General features: G+C 38.4%; 2 protein-coding genes across 2 annotated transcripts; one reads left to right on the forward strand and one right to left on the reverse strand.

Annotated features, from left to right (window-relative positions):
* Window positions 1-4,799: 4,799 nt before the first annotated feature.
* Window positions 4,800-5,996, reverse strand: LOC140137226 (lengsin-like). Its single transcript, XM_072158876.1, has one exon. It carries the CDS (start codon window positions 5,994-5,996, stop codon window positions 4,800-4,802), a length of 1,197 nt encoding a protein of 398 aa, XP_072014977.1.
* A 6,871-nt stretch (window positions 5,997-12,867) lies between these two features.
* Window positions 12,868-20,650, forward strand: LOC140137227 (monocarboxylate transporter 12-like). Its single transcript, XM_072158877.1, has 5 exons — window positions 12,868-13,432; window positions 14,437-14,580; window positions 18,420-18,947; window positions 19,260-19,553; window positions 20,505-20,650. The coding sequence occupies exons 1-5, from the start codon at window positions 13,078-13,080 to the stop codon at window positions 20,648-20,650; spliced, it is 1,467 nt and encodes a 488-aa protein (XP_072014978.1). The 5' UTR covers window positions 12,868-13,077.
* The last annotated feature ends 2,608 nt before the right edge of the window (window positions 20,651-23,258 follow it).

The following is a 23,258-nucleotide window of genomic DNA, read 5'->3' on the forward strand; positions in this document are numbered from 1 at the left end:
AATACGAAGAATGTCCTTTTGATATAAAATAATTTTGATTTTTTGAAATTCGCAAATGATGATTTTCACTTAAAGTGTATGTAGGTGGGATGAAAAAGCCGACGATCAATTGAAAATTTTGAACTTTCGTATTGAAGATATGGATCTTTTTCCCAAAACACAAAAAAATTAGGTCATTTTGGGGAAAAAATCCATATTTTCAATATGAAAGGTCAAAATTTTTCAATTGATCGGCTTTTCCTCCCAGCTACATACACTTTAAGAATATGTCATTAGATTTATAAAATTAACTTCGAGGACTGTTATATATCAAAAATATGAAAAATATCAAATTTTAATAATTTGTCATAAAATTTGTAGGCCTATTACATCGTGATTTTCAAAAAATGAAAATTATTTGATATCAGAAAGACATTCTTCGTATTAGGAATGCAATTCCATGTCTGATGTGCTCTCATGTCCCACAAAAAATACTATCGAAACGCCCATTCCAGATCCCTTAAGTACTCTCTTAAATTTACTCAAGGTTGTGTTTGTATAAATGATTCAGTTATATAAACACAGCCTCGTGAAAAGGTCATGTTGACATAAATTAATTGACAGTGTGGTATCATTAACAGATTCTATACGCTATAGCAGAACAACAAGCACATACAGGCAAGTATTTTGCCAGTATCAATAAAACTATAATGAGGCTATTAATGTAGGCCAACTGTACGTACAATCTGGCAATACCGCTAAATCTTAAAGAAATGAAAAATATCTGTTGCAATTTTCGGATTTGCATAAAAGTAATTCTAGTTCATCCAAGTTGTAAAACAATTATTTCTTTTAATACAAACACATTCCATGGTAAGACAACTTTATAGCACTGTTTGAATATCAACATGAAGTAGTAATGACAAATTTAAATGTACACTATCGCCTCTGTAGTTTCCTGATTACATAGACAGCACGATTATTTTATTTTTATTCTGCAACGCTGTGAGGAAATAAGTATGCCAAAACCCATCGCAATAAGGACGAAAAACGCTTCGCGTTTTTCGCCCAAAAAGAGACTGTTTTAAACAGTGTTAAAATTTGCATCTGAGTCCATAGGAGTCAGCTCTCAAACAATACAGTAGGCCAGGTCTATTCGTGTGTTTGTTAAAGAAACCCTGACTGCTATGGACTCAGGTGCAAATTTTAAAACTGCCTCTTTTTTTTTTTTTTTTTCCATTGTAACTGAACGCAATGACGTGTGACGCTATAAATTGGTCCACATGTGTAACACGAATAGGGCTATACATATCTTTTTACATTTTTACGTTTCGTAAAATATTTTTTGACTTATTCTGAAAAGTATTAGGTGGGAACTTATAAGTTGTGGACAGTATATCTCCAAATGCCAAGAAGGTATGACCCACAGAGTGGTGTCAAAATGAAAGAGAATGTATAAGGTAAGTAAAAAATACAATAAAAATTTTTCTCACCGGGTGGCACTCCTCATAAGACCCGGGTCAATATTCATATTATGGGTCCTTTTCATATTTCGAAATGCCAACAAGGTATGACCCCCGAGTGGTGCCAACAGGGCCGTCGCTAGAGGGGGGGTATGGGGGGTGTGACACCCCCCAATACACAATTTTGTCGGCAAGATTTGACTGTTGTCGGCAAAACCATGTGACTGTCGGCAAAACCATGTGACTGTCGGCAAATGTAGTCAAAGGTATGTGTGATTGTCGGCAAATTGTGAGAGCCATATAACAGATTAATGTATTACGAAATTGTGTTGTAACATAATTTTAAAAAATTTTGTGAAAAAATTTTTGTGAAAATTTTTTTGACTCCTACCCTATCCATGGTTTTGCCGACTGCAAAACCATGTGACTGTCGGCAAATGTAGTCAAAGGTATGTGTGATTGTCGGCAAATTGTGAGAGCCATATAACAGATAAAAAATTTTTGACTCCTCCCCCCCCCATATAACAGATTAATGTATTACGAAATTGTGTTGTAACATAATTTAAAAAAAAATTGTGAAAAAATTTTTGTGAAAATTTTTTTGACTCCTACCCTACCCATGGTTTTGCCGACTGCAAAACCATGTGACTGTCGGCAAATGTAGTCAAAGGTATGTGTGATTGTCGGCAAATTGTGAGAGCCATATAACAGATAAAAAAAATTTGACTCCTTTGATTTCTGAGCGCCGTCCTGGCTAAAAAGAATATGGGTCAACACATTTTTAAAAATTTCCGTCGGCAAACCATACTGTACACCCCCGAATCATATATTGGTCTAGCGACGCCCCTGGGTGCCAAATGAAAGGGAGAAGAGTAAAGAACATAATAAAAATAGTTCCCCACCAGGGTGAAACTCCTCATATTAAGACCTGGGTCAATATCCATATTTTGGGTCCTTTTCATACAAGACTTTACAAGACACTGTTGGCAAAATTCGAATGAATATCAAGAAACTGAGACTTTCTTTTCGTCAATTTAAGACACTAATACTGACTGAAATTGCTTCATAGTCATTTCCATGATCACAAGAAATTCTGCACGGAATTTCGACAGAGTGTGCCAAGCGTTCCAAGGACTTTTTTCGTAGATTGTAGGTACTCGACGGCCAGCTATCGAAGGAGAAACATCGCACTAGCGTACGGGAAATCATAACTTAAATTGTGAGACTTTGTTTATATTTGATATGCGGAATTAAAGATTGTAGTGAAGTTATATCTTGTTATCTAAGTATTTCTCTTCGTGTATTCAGTGAGTCTTTCCCAGGAAACTTGAGATCCGTCAGGCCGGCTATTTTGGTCTGATTTCTTTCACCAATTAACTGGTTGACGGACTCGTACACAAGTGGCGTAGAATCCATGTCTTCTTTTCCGGTACCAATCTTTAGCTGGCTGTCGATTACCCCTGCGGTAGACAAGTTAACAGGTATGTTATTTAACGTGCCGTCCGGCCACAGGCCGGTCGGCACCAAAATATCATCTCAAAGTGACGATTTTTTCCCATTGGAAACAAGTCTTTTTTGTGCTCTCTACGCGTGGAAATTAATAACATTATAAAAAGAACCCAGAAGGCAAGTTCCATTTTAGACAAAATGTTGTATTCACTTCACGTTAAAGCTTGCCCCAAACACATTACTGGTGGACACACGATAATTCGCCCAATAAAGACTTAGTCACCGTACCTGCCAGTTCTAAAATTGCTTAAGTACAGGCCCTATGGAGAAACCAATTCTTTTGTTGTAACACACAATCACGTCCACCCAGCGACGAATTCAATATTCATATCAAATGTATAATATGGCTCCACTTATTTAAAAGGGCATTTCGTGATCCACAGCCTCATCCCCCCACTTTTCTCAAAAAATTTGAGATTTTTATACCACTGGAAACCTCTGGCTACATAATGTTTATGTACCAAATATTTCTAAATATCGCCAAATTTGAAATTCGTTCTGGTAGGCCTATACCAGAACGAAATTACAACACATTGTCTAAGGAGCAGTGTATTACACATAATCATGCATAACTCGCAAACGCAAAATCGGAATCAACTGAAATTTTGGGAATAAGCTTTTTTCGTGGATATCTACTGAAAAATGTCATAAAAAGAGGATGCTATGATCACGAAATCCTCCTTTAAGTGAAACTCTTCTTTACAGTTCCTTCTTGCACAATAATTCTCAAGTATTTCTACATCAGCAATCAAATTTTTAACAGCATTAAAAGACAATCTAGACTCATCCCATTTACATATAATTAATATTTCACAGTGAGAATGATTTGGTTAATAATTAAAGACTCCTCCAAATCTGTATCAATAAGACCATATAATTTAATAAAAGATGTAAGGTCAGGTATCACATCAACATATTCCTTAACTGTTTGCCACAATAAATTAACAACTTCACAATAGGCAAAAATGTGCGTAATGGTTCTTTATGGCAAAACATACATACATCTACATCATTCAAATTAATCTTAAAAAGCCATGCGTTCGTTGGAAGGATACTGTGGATAGTTCTATATTAAAACAACCTCAATTTTGAATTAAGCGTAGTTTTGAATGGCAAAATAAAAAAATTCACTACACTCACTGTCAGAAAGATTGTATAATCTTTTCAATACACGTATATCAATAAGCCAAATCGGCATTGGAAGTTTGCAATGCATTGTGGGACAGTTTTTGCAGTTTTGGGACACTTTGTTCTTTGACCTATTGGGAAAATTCAGAAATATTGGGTTTTAGTACATACAAAATATAATCTAAAATGTTTTACAATAATTAAAACAAATATAAAAATATTATTATTTTATAAATTAATTATTTAAGTATTTGTAATGATAACATTATGACAATAATAAGTAAATTAATAATAATTACGTCAATTTCCCCGATATGTCAGAGGTCAAAGTGTCCCAAAACTTCTCTCCAAAACCGGAAGTTAGAATGGCGATTGGGCTTATTTCAGTCCCCTACACCTGCTATTAAAGTTAAAAGAATAACGCTGAATTTGTTTATTTCTTATCATTTTTATGCAACAGAGTCTTGAAAAGAACCCGGTACCTTGTTTATTTTCAGCACTGTACTTCAGCAAACACGCCGGGCAAACAGTCTTATTTACTTTATTTTAAGTTATACTTATAGATAGTTAAAGAACATCTTGCGATCCCAATTCAAGTTGGCTGTTTCAAGGTCATTCTCTGCGGCTTTCATAGCACGAATTTCGTATGTTTTAAACTGTTAAATATATTGAAAAATCGTCACCAAATGCCTCCATGATCACATCATCAGCTTTGAATGCTTATATCGCGTTCGACAAAGTACACGGTAAGCCGTTTTTAGCAGGGTCGTTGTTTGTCATCCTAAAGGGGTCACCGGTCTCTTCTTCCGGAAGAGGCAGCTTTTTCTCTATCCCATCAATACCAGCAGCTACTACAGCGGCAAGAGTGAGGTAAGGGTTGCTTCCACCTCCGCTGCTTCTGTTCTCTAAGTAAGTGCCTTTCGTACCATTGATCTTTAGCCGAAGCATGCAACAGCGGTTGTCTATTCCCCAGTTGGGTGTCGTGCTTACATATGATTGCTTCCCGTATCGTTTGTAGCAGTTTACAGTAGGCGCCATAAGCATGGTGATCGCCGGCGAGTGCTTCAAAATTCCCGCCATCCAATAACGACCTATCTCGGAAAGCTTGTTATGATCATTGGCGTCATAGAGTAAATTTTTCTTGCAGTCTTTGTCCCAAAGAGAATGGCAGAAATGAGCGGATGTTCCCATTTGATCAGCGAATGGCTTGGACATAAAGCTTGCTATATAACCGTGCTGTTGGGCTATCTCTTTTACCGTAGTCTTGAAGAAGTACGCGTTGTCTGCTGCTTGAATTCCAAACCTTGGCTTGTAGGTGATTTCCATTTGACCATGGCCACTCTCTGATTCACAGTTTTCGACATCAATACCTACCTTATACAAATTCGTCATGAGCTGATCCAACAGATTCGGATCCGTGTAGGTTCTGATAGTTGAACGAAAACACATATCTTGCGTAAACGGTTTTTGAGTTTTTTGGTCGACAACATAAAACTCGTGCTCATGCGCTGCCAGAAGGGAAATGCCCAGCTTCTCGAGACGTTCGATTTGTTGTCTTGCGATGTAACGAGGATAGCAGGATACTGGTTCACCTTTGTAGTATTTCGGCTCCAGCAGGATGGATGCAGTTTTGCGATACCAGGGTAGAATACGAAATGTGTTAAACTCAGGAAACCATATTCCGTCCCCAATTCCTACTTCACCATTACCGTATGGTGTATCCAAATGAAGTTCAGCTCCGTCGATTGAACTAGAAAGATGACAAAATGGGATACCGATACCATTTGATGCTTTATCAACGAAATGTCGCGCTGGAATGATTTTACATCTCGATATGCCATAAAAGTCTGAGAATTCAAATCGAACGAATTCTATCTCTTCTTCCTCTATTGTACTTGAAACGCTTTCTAGTGACATCTTGAATACGTGATATCAATCTGTATGTGGAAATAATATAAAATTAAGACATTAATTCAAATTACAATTACATGAGCATCTTTGGCATTAAATAAAACACACATTTATATTAAAAACAACCAACTCGTCATGAGTTTGGGCCATCGCATAATGCTGGTATTGAAAAAATACAAGCGAGCTAACAGTAGCGAGCCAAAATGGTGGCCTATACAGCTCAACTTACCGTACTTTTCCTGACCCATAGACCATTTAACCCAGTCCATGCCAAAATTGTTACTATACCTTTACATTTCATCGAATCTCTTTTTGATGTCTGTCATTTTGAACATCACACTTGAAAGATGTATGCTATGTAGAAACTTTATTTTGCAATTTCATAATTTGCATATTATTAGCATATTTGCAAGAAAAAACATGAAAATCAATAAATACCTATATTTTTCACAATTTCAATATTTTATTAGAAATTAAGCATGTAGGCCGTTTGTTATGACTTGATGAATGAAGCTGTTAAACAGATTTTGATATTTTTGCTTATTTTTACTTTTTTGCCCCAAAATGTGTAAAAATCACAATTATTTGGATGACCTATATTTTCTTTGAATATTTATAAAAATTTCTTAATTTAGGTATAATACAGTGCAGAAAAGATGTCAAAAATCTGTTAAACAGATTTCCAATAAATTGTTCCATTTTCCATTTTGGGTTAAATACTCAATTTTCATGCGCGGGATATTTGAAACATAAAATGAAAACATGTCCATTGCACTTTTTCCTCGAGATAAACTATAATATCAAGGTTACGGATATATTATAATCCCTTCTTATCTTCACTGATCTATCAGATACCTATTGTTATGAATGATCAATGTAAAGGTTCAGAACTGGGCTACTAATGGTCTGTCAAGTATCTATAGTTATTTTCATGACTGTGTCAACTCAAAAATCATGAAAGGTCGAATGTAGGAAAAGTATGATCAGTTGAGCTGTAGATCTCATGGAAAGATCCGGACATCCTCACAAAATATCTTCCTAGGAATGCCCACTGCAGAGGAGACTTTCCTTGCTCCGCACTGATAGCCATAATGGAGTAAAGTGACTCTCAAAGTGGAGTAAACTAGCACTGACTCTCAAAAGGAGTCGACTGACTGTCTCAAGAGAGTACACTCTACTTGTGGAGTCGTGCACGACGTGGTCGTTATTTGACACTGACTCTCAAAAGGAATCAGACCTGACTTTCACTACAGAGTCAATTGACTCTACCCGTGGAGTCAATTGACCCTACATTCAGAGTCATCGACGCGGTACACGTGTATTGCTGAGGTAGCGGCCATTTTGGATTATGCTGTTCCCTTGCTGCTGTTCAGCATGCTGATTATTCGCATGCACGGTGTATCATGTATTGATGTTTGGACAGTGTGATGTGGTATTTTCATGTTGTAGGCTAACTTGGTCTTGAGCTGGATTCCACAGGAGAATTTAATCTGACGGTGAGGTAAAGCTAATGATAGTAAGCTTTCCTATCTGGAGTCCGACTGTCGAAGTGACCCTGTAATGGCCGGTGTGACTCTTATGTTGTCTGGGTTACTCTAGAAGCAGAGTCCAGCCACTGCGTGACTCTATGTCTAAAATGACTCCATATTGGGAGTCAAATGACCAGTGTACTTCGGTTCAATACAAATGCGCACGTGACCACCTCCGCGTTGCCATAACAGCTAGTTATAGACAGTTAAGTCTCGAAGTGACCTTCTACATAGCGAGTAGTCCTTCTAGATCTATACATTTGAATGCAAAGGCGGAACAACATGAGACTGCTGCACAGTGTCATCGCCCCGATATCTTCATGGCAGAAATCGCCATAGGTTGAATCCACAGTCACGCATGGCAATTTTGTTCCGACCTTTAATGCCAAAAAATCAGGTTTGAAAAAATTAACAAAATTCATATTATAAGATCGTACATTATGACTTCAAATTTGATGATATTTATTTTGGGAGTTCCTATCCCTTTCTGTATAGTGGTCAATGCATGAGGATTTGGTCACGCTTGCTGGTCTTGGTATATGCCATGCCATGGGTCACGTGCGTATTTATAAAAGCGCATTTATACGCCGTAGAAGTGACGTAGTTAATCGGATTAACTACCATAGCAATAGATGAATACAATTTTGACTATACCGCCCTGCACTACAACGATCACGCGGTACCGATTCATTGAACCATAGATGTCAAAGAATAGCTGATCACTCGCACCGGTAAGATAAGTATCTTTGAAAAGAGCGGTATTGTATTCAATCTATGTTTGGTGACATACACAGGTGATTAGTGCAATCTGCTTGTAGTGCAGGGCGGTCTATTCAAAAATTGTATTCATCTATTGCTATGGTAGCTAACCCGATTATGATGTCACTTCTACGGCGTATAGATATAACCAACGCACTGAATGGTCTGTTGTTCTATTGTGTCCGATTTGAGCGCTGACATATTGGAAAATGTTGCCAATCAATATTCATGAGAGTGTACATTCAACGTCCAATTTTCGAAATTGGGTGACTTGTGCTTGGCAGGTGTAAAATACATATGACTGGGCGTTTTAAATACGTAACGCATAAAGTGCTGTTAGTGTTAGGCCTATGTGGGGGGGGGCTGTGTTTAGTTTCTATAATAATTATTATAAGGCCTACATTTATTTGTCATTCCTTTCTTTTCTTTTCTCTGTACTTATTCTTTCCTTGCTAAAGTATCACTCCCTCTTCTTATCACCCTTCCCTTCTCCATCCCCTCTTACTTTTTTTCCCCTCGCATTCCTATCATTTTCCTTACCTTTCTATTTATTTATATCTATTTATTTATTTCTCTTCATTTCTTCCTCTTTCTCTCTTCCTCCAGTCCCCCTCTCATTCTTCATATCCCCTCCTCCACCTCTACCTCCCTCATCCCCTCCCAAGACCTCTCACAGAAGAGCTGCCCCTTCAGTACGCCACTGTTTATGACATTCTCCTTCTTAAAATAAAATAAAATGTCAATTTGTGAAAAACAACTTTTATATAGGCCTATACCGGTATACTTATTATATGTTACATGTATACGTAGCTATTACCATTTTACAGTACTATAGACATGCAGACATGGCAGCCTTGATGTGTAATCATTCAGCAAGCGCATTCAATTTATTTAAATGAAGCACCTAAATTCAGTAGGGTGACAACGAACTGTACATCAGCGGCTAATGTGTGCCTTTTGTGCTTACGGCTACTCAATCACACCCTTGGGTTTTATGATAACAATAGGTACTTTTCGTTCTAATAGGCGCTTTCACGCTACTTTCGTTTGATCACTTAGCCTGCTAGGTAAAGCCTTAATACACTGTCGGACCAGCTTACCAATTTAATGGCGGAAGCCCTGTGTCCCAAACAAAAGGTACCTTTCGATGAATAGCTTGTCAGATTTCAAATCGGCACAAGTGAACAATGCGTTACATAATCTATTGCTTCTCCATCTTTAATAGCTCCATGGATATAACCGAAGTACACTGATGACTGTGTAGAGTCATCAACGGTAACTCTTCAATTATGTCTCTTCAAGGGAGTCAGATGACTCCCAATATGGAGTCATTTTAGACATACGGTCGCAGAGTGGCTAGACTCTGCTTTTAGAGTCACCCTGACTCCAGTTTAGCTTTCAATGCGGGCGTCCTCACAAAATATCCTCACAGAAGCGACATGACATTATGAGACAATTATTTTATTATGAATCAGTTTGTCCTTCTGCCATGGAACATCTATATACCAGGAAAAGTATGTGCTGATTTTACGGAAATATCAGTGAAATGAATTAATGTGAGCTAGTACAGTGAAGTTATTGAATCGTGAATCATTGTAGTCGGGATTATGCACTTTCAGTTTCTCACGCGTTTGAACGGGAATTGGATTGCGTACTTTTTCGATGTCTAGTGAGCAAATTTCTTCAATATTTTGAGAAAATGATGTCAAATTTTCTATTCTATATTGTTTGGTAATAATGTCTTTTGCCAATAGTATGTTTAAAGTTGTAATTTTGTGTTTTTGATCGCAAAGATCGGATATTTTCGTTCCCGATTCGAATTCTGAACCCTTCGCAAGGGTGCCGATTTCGGCAGAACTTTGACGATAATTTTGCCTTTTTGGACACTAAAATGCATTCGATCCTTAATTTTGTTTCAACCGAGTCTTAAATTAGCAAGCACAATAAGGTTGGTACCACTTTTATATACATTAATAAAATTTTAAAGATTTTTTTTCAAGTTTCTAACCGGCGCAAATCGTTAAGTGTGTATTTCCCATTGACATCCAAAATGGGAAATACGAGTCTGATGGACATAGGAACGGCGTCCATGAGACTCAGCGAGTCTAGCAATAACTGGGAATTGTCATTGCATACTTACACTGCCAATGGTTCTTCTTGATAAAGTTGAGTTCCGGTAGCAAGTTACGGTGTTGATATTGCAGGTACTCCTGGTTTGTTACTTTGGAGGCTGGTCTTATATTGCGATACAGGAAAAGTATAGCTCTCGTTCAGTTATGGCACTGTTTTAAAAGCATTCAGGTATATTATGAGGAAACAATAATGTTCAAATCAAAATGATGTTTGCATCAGATCAGATGGTGCCAATGTAGTCTTCCTTCTATACCGGTATTTAACAAAAAAGACAATGAACCCTCACAATGCGCAAAAGAGACTAATAATATAGCCTAATATTTCCATTCGTTGACAAGACTAATAATTGTATTTAATATAAAGAGTTGAATTATCAAATATGTCGCCAGAATATGTGCTACGGTCGCCAGTTCAAAAATAGTAAGTCTAGTTGACTCTAGTTGATTATAACTTTTCATTAAATATTATCGAATGAATTCTGAATAGAAATCAAATCTCTGGATTGAATGACATAGGCATGTGACTTAGCGATATAATAGAGACCCATGCAACTGATACTATGCGGATAATGACGTGACACGGTGGCTTTTGTCGTCACAATACTTTGGAATAACAAAGAGTATTGTAAAAGAAATCGGATTATACCGCTTTTTTCTGGTCCTTTAAAATGTGTATAGGCTGAAATCTGTATAATTATCAAATGTTTTGTGATAAATTAGCCACACCTCAGTGACCTCACACATTTTGGTATGGTGAATGGGTTGTGAAGATTACTGTGAAGATGCTGTTTGTGATGTCATCATTCACTGGCATCACTGGTTGCATTTCGTACTTGCATGCAGGTATGTGCAATTTATTTCATTATTTTAATTTGATGATTTTAATGTGGTTCAAAATTAATGTAATTATTGTCATTAAAATGAACAAGGATATCCTGAAAGATGATTTCTACTATCGAATCGATAGCGTGTAAGTCAATTTCAACTTTAGAACTTGTGTTATGAGAAGAAACCTGATCGCAAGAAGCAATAATAAATAGGTTTTACTTGTATCAACTTCATTTATTATCATTATGTTACAGTGTTCAAGCTCATATAGGCTTAGTCAAAAAGAAGTAAACTCATGTTCGAGGGGCTGTAGAGATCTGTAAAGAATCTGCGATAAATGAAAACATCATGTTAGTCATACGCAACGCAACTTTGCATTAAAGCCATATTATAACATTTTCATACAAAATAGATTAGCATTTCTTTGCCATAAAATGTTAGTTTTACTGTCAGATATATCCCTTTTATTTTTGAGCCGAACAACTACGGCAGAGCAAAGAAAATTGGAATTTACTATCAGCGCATATGTCGCCAATTCGTACCACTCCTTCGGTCATGTTATGGTACGGCCCTTTGTTGTGTAGATCACCGTCGCGCACGCCGTGTACGTACTGTGTGTTATGAACATCGTGTATGCGTTCGACTAATAATTCCATCGTAATAATAAAAGGCTGATTCCGGCGTTTTATTCAAAATCTCGGATTTTGACCAAACTACAGCACCTAGAGTCTTGATTTTTTCAGGGTATATTGGTTTAATAAAGTACAATATAATCGTGTAAAAAAATTAATTAAAAAAAATCAGTGAGGGCGTCCTCCTCAGCAAATGTTATAATATGGCTTTAATGGGGAAAGAACAAAAGGCATCTACTCGACTATGTTCGAGTGTACGGTACAGGCATTAGCGCCAATCCGGCTTGAAATGTGGGGGGGAATCCCCGGGGGAATCAGCCTGAATTGTCAAAAAGTGGCTGAAAAGAACAAAACATGGACCATTTTGCCAAAAGGTGGGGGACACGTCCCCTGCCCCCCCCCACCGGATTGACACCCATTGGTACACTACAGGGTCTTTGATATTGATCAATTGATCGTGTGTAGACCGCATACAAGGGTTATTGATACTTGTTAGTTTTAGATAAGTTAATAAATCACTCTACTGAAAGGCATCACTGATAGCATTTCGTCCTTTCATTACAGGTCCATCTTTACATGCCACACCCAACGTTCCAAACCTGGTACATCATTTACTGCGAGGGAAACATTATTAGCCGCCAATGGAGATTTCAATTGTTATTTTACTTTGCCGCCAGTGAGGCTTGAAACTTGCTAGATCATGCACTATTATGTTGGATGCTTTGTTGCTCTGTGATGTAATGATGAGTGAACTTCAGTAAAACAAATGAGGAGAGTGTCCGAAAATATTCTAAGCTGTTGCGGTTTGGTAGTTCACAGCATCTTGCGAATGGTAGTGAGCTTAGGCATAAACTGCATTAATTCATAGCGAGTTTGTAGAAGAAATCAAATATCATAGATATAGTTTTGTAGGTCTTGTGGTTCTTGAGTTATGTTGTAAAGAGGGCTGAAACAACAACACTTTTGCAAAACGTACCGTAACTCATTAACAACAATAAATCAAGCAAGTATATGATTTGTAGAAAGAACAAAACATTATTGTTTTTTTTTAAAATAATATATTCATTTAGACCAACAATACCGCATCTACCCTTAACTTATGAAAGGAAGCTGATAGGATATTTGATTGGTTCGCCAACGCAATGTCGACATGATCAATGTAACCTGGAAAGTGCAGTGACAGCTGTAAGACTTTTTTAACCATTAAATGGTTATGAAAGTACATACGTTTATTGCCATCAAATATTCATCTCAGTTGTATCGCGACAATAACTATTATTCTTTATGTTTTGAAACATTGGTTAGACAAAAAAGACAAAAAATGAATTTCATCTCTCGATTACTTTCTTCATCATTAGCTTTCTTGAGTGGTTTAGCTAGTCTTGGACAATACCGGGCATTTTTACTTTTAAGCGTCATGTTCACCATAAACTTCTTACATGGAGGAACGGTGAAATCATTAGGGGTGTATCTGCAATATATTAAGCTGGAGTTGAAGAATAGTACGGCTACAGCACTTGGATTTGCATTTGGTGTTCCATCAGCTTTGACGTACATTATGGGTAAGCACTGCAACACGGTAATATGTAGAAATAGTAAACTATTTAAAATGTAATTATCATTCCTATCATTCCTATAATTGACACTTTCCTGCCTTTTTCTGGGGAACATCGATATAAGTAACGAAATCGAGGACAAGAAGTGATTATTAAATAACGAATGTGAGGCCAAGAATGGCGTAGTGATATCGATATCACCCCATCAACGGCAGGAACGTGCCAATTATAGGAATCGTATATGTACTATATCATAGTAGCAGAGGGTGGGGCTCCAGTGATGGAACATGTAATTCCTTCCAATTGTATTGGGCTCCAGGCAGTGGGACAACCCCATGATATCGAAAGGGCCGAAAATCGGTTAAATATTCGCAGGTATTGCATTAGTTTTATAGTGCAGGCAAAGAAAGAATGACACAATAAAATATGATTGAAATCATATATTATCGCTTTAAACACCTTTTTGAAGAAACAACCCTTCTATACTTACTTTTAAAAGGCCCATTCAGTGATTTGGTCATTCTGAGGATCGTAAAAATCATAAAAATTCAGATTTTGGCATCTTTGTTAGTGTCATAGATGTGCTAACACAGGCTGCTTGTGGTTAAGCCGAAAGTCATCAATGAGACATTTTACACGAATCTGTAATTTCTGAAGATTAACTATACGATTTGAATGGGGCTTCAACTTTGTAAATACTGCAAATTTCCTCATTCTTTTGCCAAATTGTTCTTAGCAAAAATACCTAATGACAATATTAATGACGAATCCTACAGACAATTTATAAACAATTTTAATTTTTTACACCTCCGCTGGGATCGCTGAATAGGCCTTTAATTAGGCCTTCTTTAGCCTCACCCTGTTCCTTTCGGAGTCGCGGGGAAAGGATGTTTTCTTTCTTGGGCTCCATAATTTTGGGCAAATACCAAACAAAAATATATATAATTTTTGCACCAAAAATCTTATATGTTTAGATACTTTGCCTTCTTTCGTATTATGTTTAATTACAGCACCCATTGCTATATATCTAAGTAGACGTTTTGGCTTCCGATTATGTATGATGTCCGGGGCCCTTCTTCTTACCATAGGGTGGAGCGTTACGTCTTTCTTTGGAACTACAGTTTTCTACATATTGGTCAGCTTTACCATTGTTGGTGAGTTCTTTCAAGCACCTAAACACGCTAAATTAAGGTCCGTTCATACTACGCCGCAATTGTGGTACGGTGCGGTGCGGTGCGGTGCCGATATATCGATTACTTTTTGCCGCAGCTCACCGCAACTCGTCGCATTTCCAACTTTATTGCGATATCGCAATGATGCAGTATTAAGGTCCGTTCATACTACCACCGCATTTGCGATGCGTTGCTTTGCGATGCGGTGCGTTGCCGCACTGCATCGTACTGCAAACTACTGCATTGCGATATCGCAATAAAGTTAAATACATTTTAACTTGGAAATGCGACGAGTTGCGTTGAGTTGCGGCAAAAGTAATCGATATATCGGCATCGCAAAGCAACGCATCGCAAATGCGGTGGTAGTATGAACGAACCTTTAGTATTAGATGGTAGTACTAGTTTGCAGTACGATGCAGTGCGGCAACGCATCGCAAAGCAACGCATCGTAAATGCGGTGGTATAGTATGAACGGACCTTATCGCAAAGCAATTACGGCGTAGTATGAACGGACCTTGACAGCAGTGAAGGTCTTATTTTAATTTCAACGGTTTGTAGATCCTGCCAAATGGTAAAAATGTACACGATCGAGTCATACGACCTTCTTGTTCTCAAGTGATTTTGTTATAATGTAAAGTTTACTTGTCAAGATATACATTCTATCTATCTATGTCCCATAGCTAGGAGGCCGTTGGGGCGACATAGTGATGGCTTTAGAGATACATAATTTCCAAAGTTCTCTGTCCTCAGCTGATCGTATGAGCTGGTCAAAGTTCAATCCAGTCCAGTCTTTGATGTTATCAATCCACGTCTTCTTTGGTCTTCCTCTCTTCCTTACCCCATCTGTACCTCCCTGCAGAATGGTGTTTGCTAGACTGTTCTTCGGGAAGTTCTTCCATCTGATCACATGGCCAAACCACTGGAGTTGCCTTCTTTTCACAATGGAGATCAGGTGTTCATGCTCTCCAATGAAACTTTCCATCATTGCCCTTACTTGATTGTTGGTAGTATGCGTAGAGATAGTGGACCTGGAGGAGCCTTCTCATGCAGTTCATCTCAAACGCGTTAATCCTCTTTTCCATCTCGGCATTAAGCGTCCAGGTTTCACACCCATACAGGAATACGGAAATTACCAATGCTCTCAGGAGGCTCATTCTTGCTGCCATTGAGATGTTCTTGTCTCTCCAAATGGGTTTCAGATTGGCTAGTGATGATGTCGCTACAGCAATTCTGATTTTGATTTCTTGTACTGATTTGGCATCATCTGTGATGGTTGCACCAAGGTATTTGAATTGTGTAACTGTTTCAAGTTCTTCCCCTCCAACATGAACTTCTACTATTCCATCAGACCCCATCTTCAAGACCTTGCTCTTTGTAGCGCTGATTTCCATGCCAAGTCGCCTTGCACTGTCATCTAGCCTTCTTGTGAGGTCACTTAGTTCTTCAGGTTGTCCTGCCAAGAGGTCAATATCATCAGCGAATCGCAAGTTGGTAACCCTTCACCCTCCGATACTGACTGTTCCCTCGAATCCATCAAGAGCTTCCATCATGATATACTCAAGGAAGATGTTAAAGATGGTTGGTGACAGTAGTCAACCTTGACGGACTCCAACTCGGGTACGAAACCACTCACTGATTTCATCTCCTAGCAGTACAGTACTCTTAGATGCAGTGTACAATGCTTCAATTGCATTTACAATTCCATTACTGATGTTGAACTTTCTTAGGATGTCAAACATTGCTTCTTGCCAAACACGGTCAAATGCTTTTTTGAAATCAATGAAGTTGTGGAGAAGTGGCTTTTGATCTGTGCGGAATTTCTCACTCAGAATTCAGATTGAAGATTTGTCCCACTGTGCTGCGCCCTTTTCTGAATCCTGCCTGTTCTTCTGCTATGATTCTCTCTGCTTGAGGTCGAAGTCTATTAAGAATGATTCGGAGAAGTATCTTGCTCGGATGACTGATCAAACTGATGGTGCGGTAGTTGTTGCAAGATTTAAGGTTGCCCTTCTTCGGGAGAGGAATGATGATCGACCGTGTCCATGAGGACGGCCCAATTCCTGATGTCCATACCTCATTGCAGAGTTTTGTGTAAGCCTCGATTGTTGTTTGGCCACCGCTTTTCAGCATCTCTGCCGGAACATTATCAATACCTAGTGACTTCCCATCTTTCATGTTTCTTATGGCCTCTTCAACCTCCGAGGTGAGGATTGGTGGATCTTCCTCTTGCTCTGTGTTTGCCATTGCCTTCAGCCTATTTAACAGGTTATGATCTGATGTTAGGTTATAGTTGTAGAGTTCCTCACAATATTCCTTCCATCTGTTGGATATTTCCTTCTTCTCAGTCAAAAAATGTCCATCTTTGTCCTCAATTACTGTTGTTCTACCAGATTTCTTCTTTGTAAGGTCTTTAATGGTTTGAAAAGATACTGCAGTGTTGTTACGCTCCATATTGGTGTTTATTGTATCGCACTGATCATGGATCCACTGTTCTTTTGCTTCTTTAGTTGCTTTCTTTACTTCCCTGTTAATTCTGCTGTAGTTGGTATGGTCGATGTCACTTATGAAACGCCTCTTCTTCATCTCCCTGCGCCTGTCTCATAATTGTAATACATCATCTGTCATCCATGCCTGCTTCTTCTTTCTTACTTTGCCCACTACCTCTTGTGATGTGTCAATGAAGTTTTCATTCACCTGGTTGTTAAAACTCTCGATATCCAAGTTGGCTGCTATAAGTGGAGCAAATCTGCCTCCAATCTTAGCCTCAAATTCAGTAGCAATGTCAGGATCCTTGAGTTTTTCTAGATCAAACTTAACTCTAGGTGACTTCTCTTTCCTCAACTTCTTCAGTTTTACTCTTACTGATGTCATCACCAAGTCATGGTCACTTCCGATGTCAGCGCCAGGAAAGGATCTTGTTTGGGCGGGGTTCACACTTGATTGGAAACGCTTGCTGATCATGATGTAGTCAATCATGTTGTGGACTTTGCCATCTGGTGAGTGCCATGTAGCTTTTCTTGATTCTTTCTGTGGATATGCAATGTATTGGTCAGGACAAGGTCGTAAAACTCAAGCAGATTGTGACCCCTGTCGTTTGTCACTCCCAGTCCAAATTTGCCAGCAGTACCCTGCCATGTTGAATATGCATCTGGTCCTACCTTTGCATTCCAGTCACCAATTACGAGCAAGACATCTTTCTTAGGAATTGTTGTCATTATGCCATGAAGTTGCCGGTAAAACTTAATAAACATGTCCATTTCTTGATCTGATGCCGTACTTGTAGGTGCATATGCCTGGATAATTGAGACGTTGAAAGGCTGTCCTGCTAACCTCAGTATGATAATACGTCTTGATATTGGCCTGCATTCCAGCACTGATCTCGCTATGTCTCGGTGCACCAAGAAACCTACACCTCTCTCATGACGTTTGTCCTCTCCACTATACCATAATGTGTGCCCATCATTTGTGGTAGTCTCACCAATCCCTGTCCATCTTAGTTCGTCTAAGCCTAGCACAGACCATCTATACCTCCTCATTTCATGATCAAGTTGTTCAACTTTCCCTAGAGCATTGAGCGTCCTCACATTCCATGTACCAATTGTAATATCTTTCTTGGCAACTCTTATTTTAGATATACATTATTTTATCGGAAAATTTGGAACTTTGGGAAGCGTCTCTTTAAGGGATATCAATCATATCATTAATGTGTTAGATAACTCACGGGGAAGATATTTGAAGATTTCGAATTGCATAATAATAATGACTGTTGCCTTTCCCAACTGACGTATAAAACACTTTTGTTGTTATTTTGTCTTCTGTAGGACTGGGAGCAGGATTTCTCGTAGTGCCTTCAAACGTCGCAATAGTTCCTCATTTTAATAAGAACTTAGCTTTTGCAAATTCCATAGGAAACAGCGGCCAAGTCCTTGGTATTATGATAATGCCACCTCTAGCTGAATTCCTGAATGATATCTACGGCTGGAGAGGTTCGATATTAATATTGTCAGGCCTTGTCTTTCATATATGTGCTATTGTAGCATTACTTAGACCCACAGTATTCAACATCAGCAAATACGATGCAGCAACAAAATCAAATTATGAAAACATACCCGAATCTAAATTTAAACACGTGATACTGTCCGAAGAAAATGACATCAGTGAACGGAGTGAACTTTTACATAATGAAAACAAAAACCAATATGGCCCCGCATTAGTTAAAATTCACGTAGCCATTTTCGCACTATTGGGGCTTTCAGTCTTGACCTGGGCTGTGTTTTTGGTACCTCATGCTGTGGATAGTGGAATACCAATGAAGTGGGCTGTCTACTTATCTTCTGCCGGTGGAATAGGTAAGTAAGTTTAAAGGAGAAGGTCAGCAACAAGGGATCATCCCCCCTTTCTGTCGGCATATGGAATACCCTTCCTTAATATGTTGTTTCCAAGCAGCATATAAGCTCATATAATTATGCACAGAGACAAACCACCATATATATCTTGGCGCAAGCCCGTCAGCATTAATTAATAAATAAATTGCTGTTATAATTATGCACAACTTCAGGCTAGAGGCAAACCGCTATATATATCTTGGCGCAAGCCCGTCAGCATTAATTAATAAATAAATTGCTGTTAATGTATTCCTTCTCCTACATTACTATATACAGGTGGTCTCATTGGTCAGATCCATCTAGGACCCATAGTGGATCGCAAATGGATGACATCATCACAAGTGTATCTCTACATGACTATATTGAATATACTGGCAATAGTTTGTGATTACCTCATTCCTATGTATTCTATTAAATTATTGGCGGCTTTCATTGGTGGTTTCACATTGCTTGGAAGAGGAGCCTTGAGAGTCCCGATGGCAGCGGAGATCAGAGAAAGCTTAGATACTGTGCTATCGTACAGCTTTTTCTTCTATGGTGTCGCATGCTTACCTGGGACTACTTTGGCAGGTATATAGCTTTGCATGTTATATTTCACTACGCTACAAATCTAAATTAAGTCTTCTTGACCGCTTTAGTTTTCAAGGGAATTATTTCCTATTCGTCATACAGTGAAGGGCTACCCAGGTGGGGAATCAGTTACTATACCGTACATTAGATGATCTTGTTCGGTCCAGCTTTTCAGATAGTAACCTTCGCCTGAGGCAATTGGTTGTCAAATGTTGACAGTTGGTAACAGGTGTCATGCTCAGCTCCCGGGGCTCAGCTTGAAACATTTTTGGTCATTTTTAGCTAAAACGTTGGTAAAATAAGACGATTAGTGCAATTCCAGTAAAATCCACAGTTGTTTACTCACATTTTTAGCGACGTTTCACCACTATACTAGTGGTTTCTTCAGACTGGCAACTCATCACATCTAACTGTTTCCTTTTAAAGGCGACATGTACCGTTGTTGATGGCGTGTTGAGTTGGTCAAAGATATAATCGAGTCATTAGGGCCCCTCATCCTTATTCCTCTCGTCTATAATAGAAAACAGTCAGGTGTGCTGGGTTGCCAGTCTGATGAAACTAGTGTATAGTCATGATAGTGGTGAAACGTCACTAATGTGAGTAAACTAGTAAACTACTACTTTTGTTTTACTGGAATTTTACTAAAAGAGATTTGTTAACAGTTGAATCTAACATTCCAAATGAACTTGTTCAAAGATGTAAAATAACTAAACACATTTTGTGGTGAAAGTTTTGACGCCGTTTTTGTTTAAATTCCCATCAGTTTAAATAGGCCTACTATAATACATATTTATTGGAATAAATATTATACAAGAAAAAATAGACATGGTTGACGATTCATTAACAACTTCTAAATAGCCATAAGTGTAACTGTTAATTACCAATTTCAGTAACTTTTAAAGTCAACCATTCAATTTCGTATGTTAATCTATTTTGTGTTTTACTTTCCAGGTTGGATACACGATGTAACTGGCAGTTACCAGCACTCCATCTTATTCATTGGTTTTGTTGAATTCATTTCCTCTATGTTAGTCATTACCTCAATGGTTTTATCAGCACACGTTAAAAAGCAAGAAAACTGGACGACACCAGAATGAAAAGGTTATATTCTTAGAAGAATTTAACACTGAGACGATATCTGGGCAAATGGTAAAATGCAACCTATATAGGCTTAGGTCAGCTATTTTGTTTTTCAAGTCTATACAAATTTGTGGTATGATAATATGTGATGTCACAATCGATTGGAGCACTCGCACATTACTTTATCAGCAGAGATACTAAAATAAATACCCGGGATCGATACACGTCAATTTGCCATGCACGAGTTTGATATGAGAAGAAAATCTTTGGATACCGGGGTAGAAAATGATGAATATCTCCCGTAAATGATTTCGTGTAAAGAAACCAGATGTGGTTCCTTGCACATGAATATATATTTTGAACAGATATGATAGTCGTTAGCTTGCGTCTTGAGAGAGTAGCTTGCGTCTTGAGTCAAAAACTGACTATAATTCTGATTTATATGTGCCGAATTATATATAGCGCAGTGTATAGGACAATCGTGGAGGTAATCTAAAAGCATATGACCTATGGCCTACCATGCTCCACTGACACACAGCGAGGTCAGTCACCGAGCTAATCGGGGCTATTGTCAGTAGCCTTAGTCAGATGTCATTCGGCCCATTATGCGACTCAAAACTATTAAACAGGTCGATACAAAATGGCCATGCGTGGCGGTGGATTTAACCTACCATGGCGATTTCTGCCATGAAGATATCGGGGCGATGACACTGTGTGGCGTAGCCAGAAGGGGAAGTGGGAAAGCTGACACAGTGAGAAGTTAGAAGGCTTGCCTTCCGTGTCGGTAGCCCTTAGGCCTATATATTAAGTTTATCTTCCGGGGCATGGTGTGCTCTTTAGCCCATTTTTAACAATTTTCAATTTTCGTCAAATTTTGTCCCTCTTGAAAATGGGCTGGCCCTCTTTCCACCTCTGAAAAAGTCCTGGCTACGTCACTGATTCCCCACATAAACCCCTACCCCCGACCAACCCCACCCAGTCACCCTTTATACATACCTGCACCCCCACCTATACAAACACACATAATTGTCCATGGTAATTCGCCGAGTAATTTGCGTGCATGTGCGTGCATACCCGTATTCATGAAAATCGACATTATATTGCCGAACTATGCGGAAAGTTAACCTACCGTAGCCTTGATTTAGAGCACATCACCTGAACGATATAAGATACCACAGCGTTTCCATTCATTAGCTGTTCAAATGACACGTTTTTACGATCTGCGCATGCTCATTACCCTCTTTAAACGTTGCCAACATGATTTGTTGTCATTTTTTGTTTTCAATAAACTGACTGGAAGTTCAATATAACTAAGATACGATTATCATATTCTTTCAACACATATATTTTAAATTGACCGAAAATAACGTGTGTATTCAACTGTTTGAGAATCAAAAGAATCTACACCATCATTCTATTTTCATTATAACTAGGAATAAAACCAATTCATCTCAACTTACTGAGGAATGTGATCTTATTGTCCCTGAGTTTACAAACCATTGAAAGAATCGACCTTCAACAATAAAGTGACAATAGATTTAACCTGCATCGATACTCTATTAGCGATTGTTTTTTTAGCCAATGATTGGATTTTAACCAAAATGACCAATCGCTCAATCGCTCACCGAGCGCGGAGTACAAGTATTTATTATTGTAAATATAAACTGAACTCAAAAAGAAACTTATAATTTTTCACAGGGTCATATCTTGAAATCCTGTCCATCAAATTGAACCAAAATTACACACAGGTTTGCTTCATTACTCTACTCTTAACACATGTCAGAAACCAAGCAGTTATCCAACTGACACAACAGGAAAATGCACTGACATGGAACAGCTTCGTGGACCACATTCACAGCCCAGCCCTGTTTCATGAAAAAAGTGTATGAAAAGCTGAATGCAGCACCGTTTTATCATCTGTGCAAGGATCTTGTGTGCATTCTCACAGATTTTTTGTGCTGGGTGCCAAATGTTGGGCTGTGAAAGTGGAGGAAGTCCAGGAAGCTGTCCCATGGCAGTGCATTTTGCTGTTGTGTCAGTTGGACAAACTGCTTGGTTACTGACATGTGTTTTGAGTAGAGTATTAATGTAATCCTGTGTGTAATTTTGGTTCATTTTGATTGACAGTATTTTAAGATATGACCTTGTGATTCACAAGTTGTAAAAAATATAAGTTTCTTTTTGAGCTCAGTTTAGAAGCTACTCTCAGCGGCCGGCGGACAGTTTATAAAGACTTATAATGGCTATACAAAATAATTCTTTACCTGGTGCGGACAATGTGTGACGTGACATGCAACATATAGGTTACATTTACCGGGGTATTTGAGTAGGCCCAGCCATAGTATGCTCGATATGTATGCGATGGCCAACGCAGTATTTTATTTTATTGAACAGAGAATAAAACTATATTTCGAGAGCTTAAATTCGGTTAGAGATGGACAATAATCCCAATATTCTATATTCAACAACTCCTCCTATACCTTTGTACAGCAGCCAACCGTTGTTAATCCGTGATGAATCCACACTTTTACTGTAGCGTATACGCGAACGCGACCGAGACTACGCGTAACGCGAGAGCGCGTAAAATTCGTCACGCCTGGAACCTATGTGCGTATGCAAACTTTG

This window comes from Amphiura filiformis, chromosome 17, assembly GCF_039555335.1.
Source record: "Amphiura filiformis chromosome 17, Afil_fr2py, whole genome shotgun sequence".
Taxonomy (NCBI): Eukaryota; Metazoa; Echinodermata; class Ophiuroidea; order Amphilepidida; family Amphiuridae; genus Amphiura; species Amphiura filiformis.

What these genes read in the sequence shown, in the direction of transcription:
- LOC140137227 (XM_072158877.1), top strand. Translation starts at nt 13,078, where the DNA reads ATGGTTATGAAAGTACATACGTTTATTGCCATCAAATATTCATCTCAG. An exon ending in AGCTTTGACGTACATTATGG is followed by an intron (nt 13,433 to 14,436) that starts GTAAGCACTGCA and finishes GTTTAATTACAG; the next exon opens with CACCCATTGCTATATATCTA. An exon ending in ATCTTCTGCCGGTGGAATAG is followed by an intron (nt 18,948 to 19,259) that starts GTAAGTAAGTTT and finishes TACTATATACAG; the next exon opens with GTGGTCTCATTGGTCAGATC.
- LOC140137226 (XM_072158876.1), bottom strand. Translation starts at nt 5,996, where the DNA reads ATGTCACTAGAAAGCGTTTCAAGTACAATAGAGGAAGAAGAGATAGAA.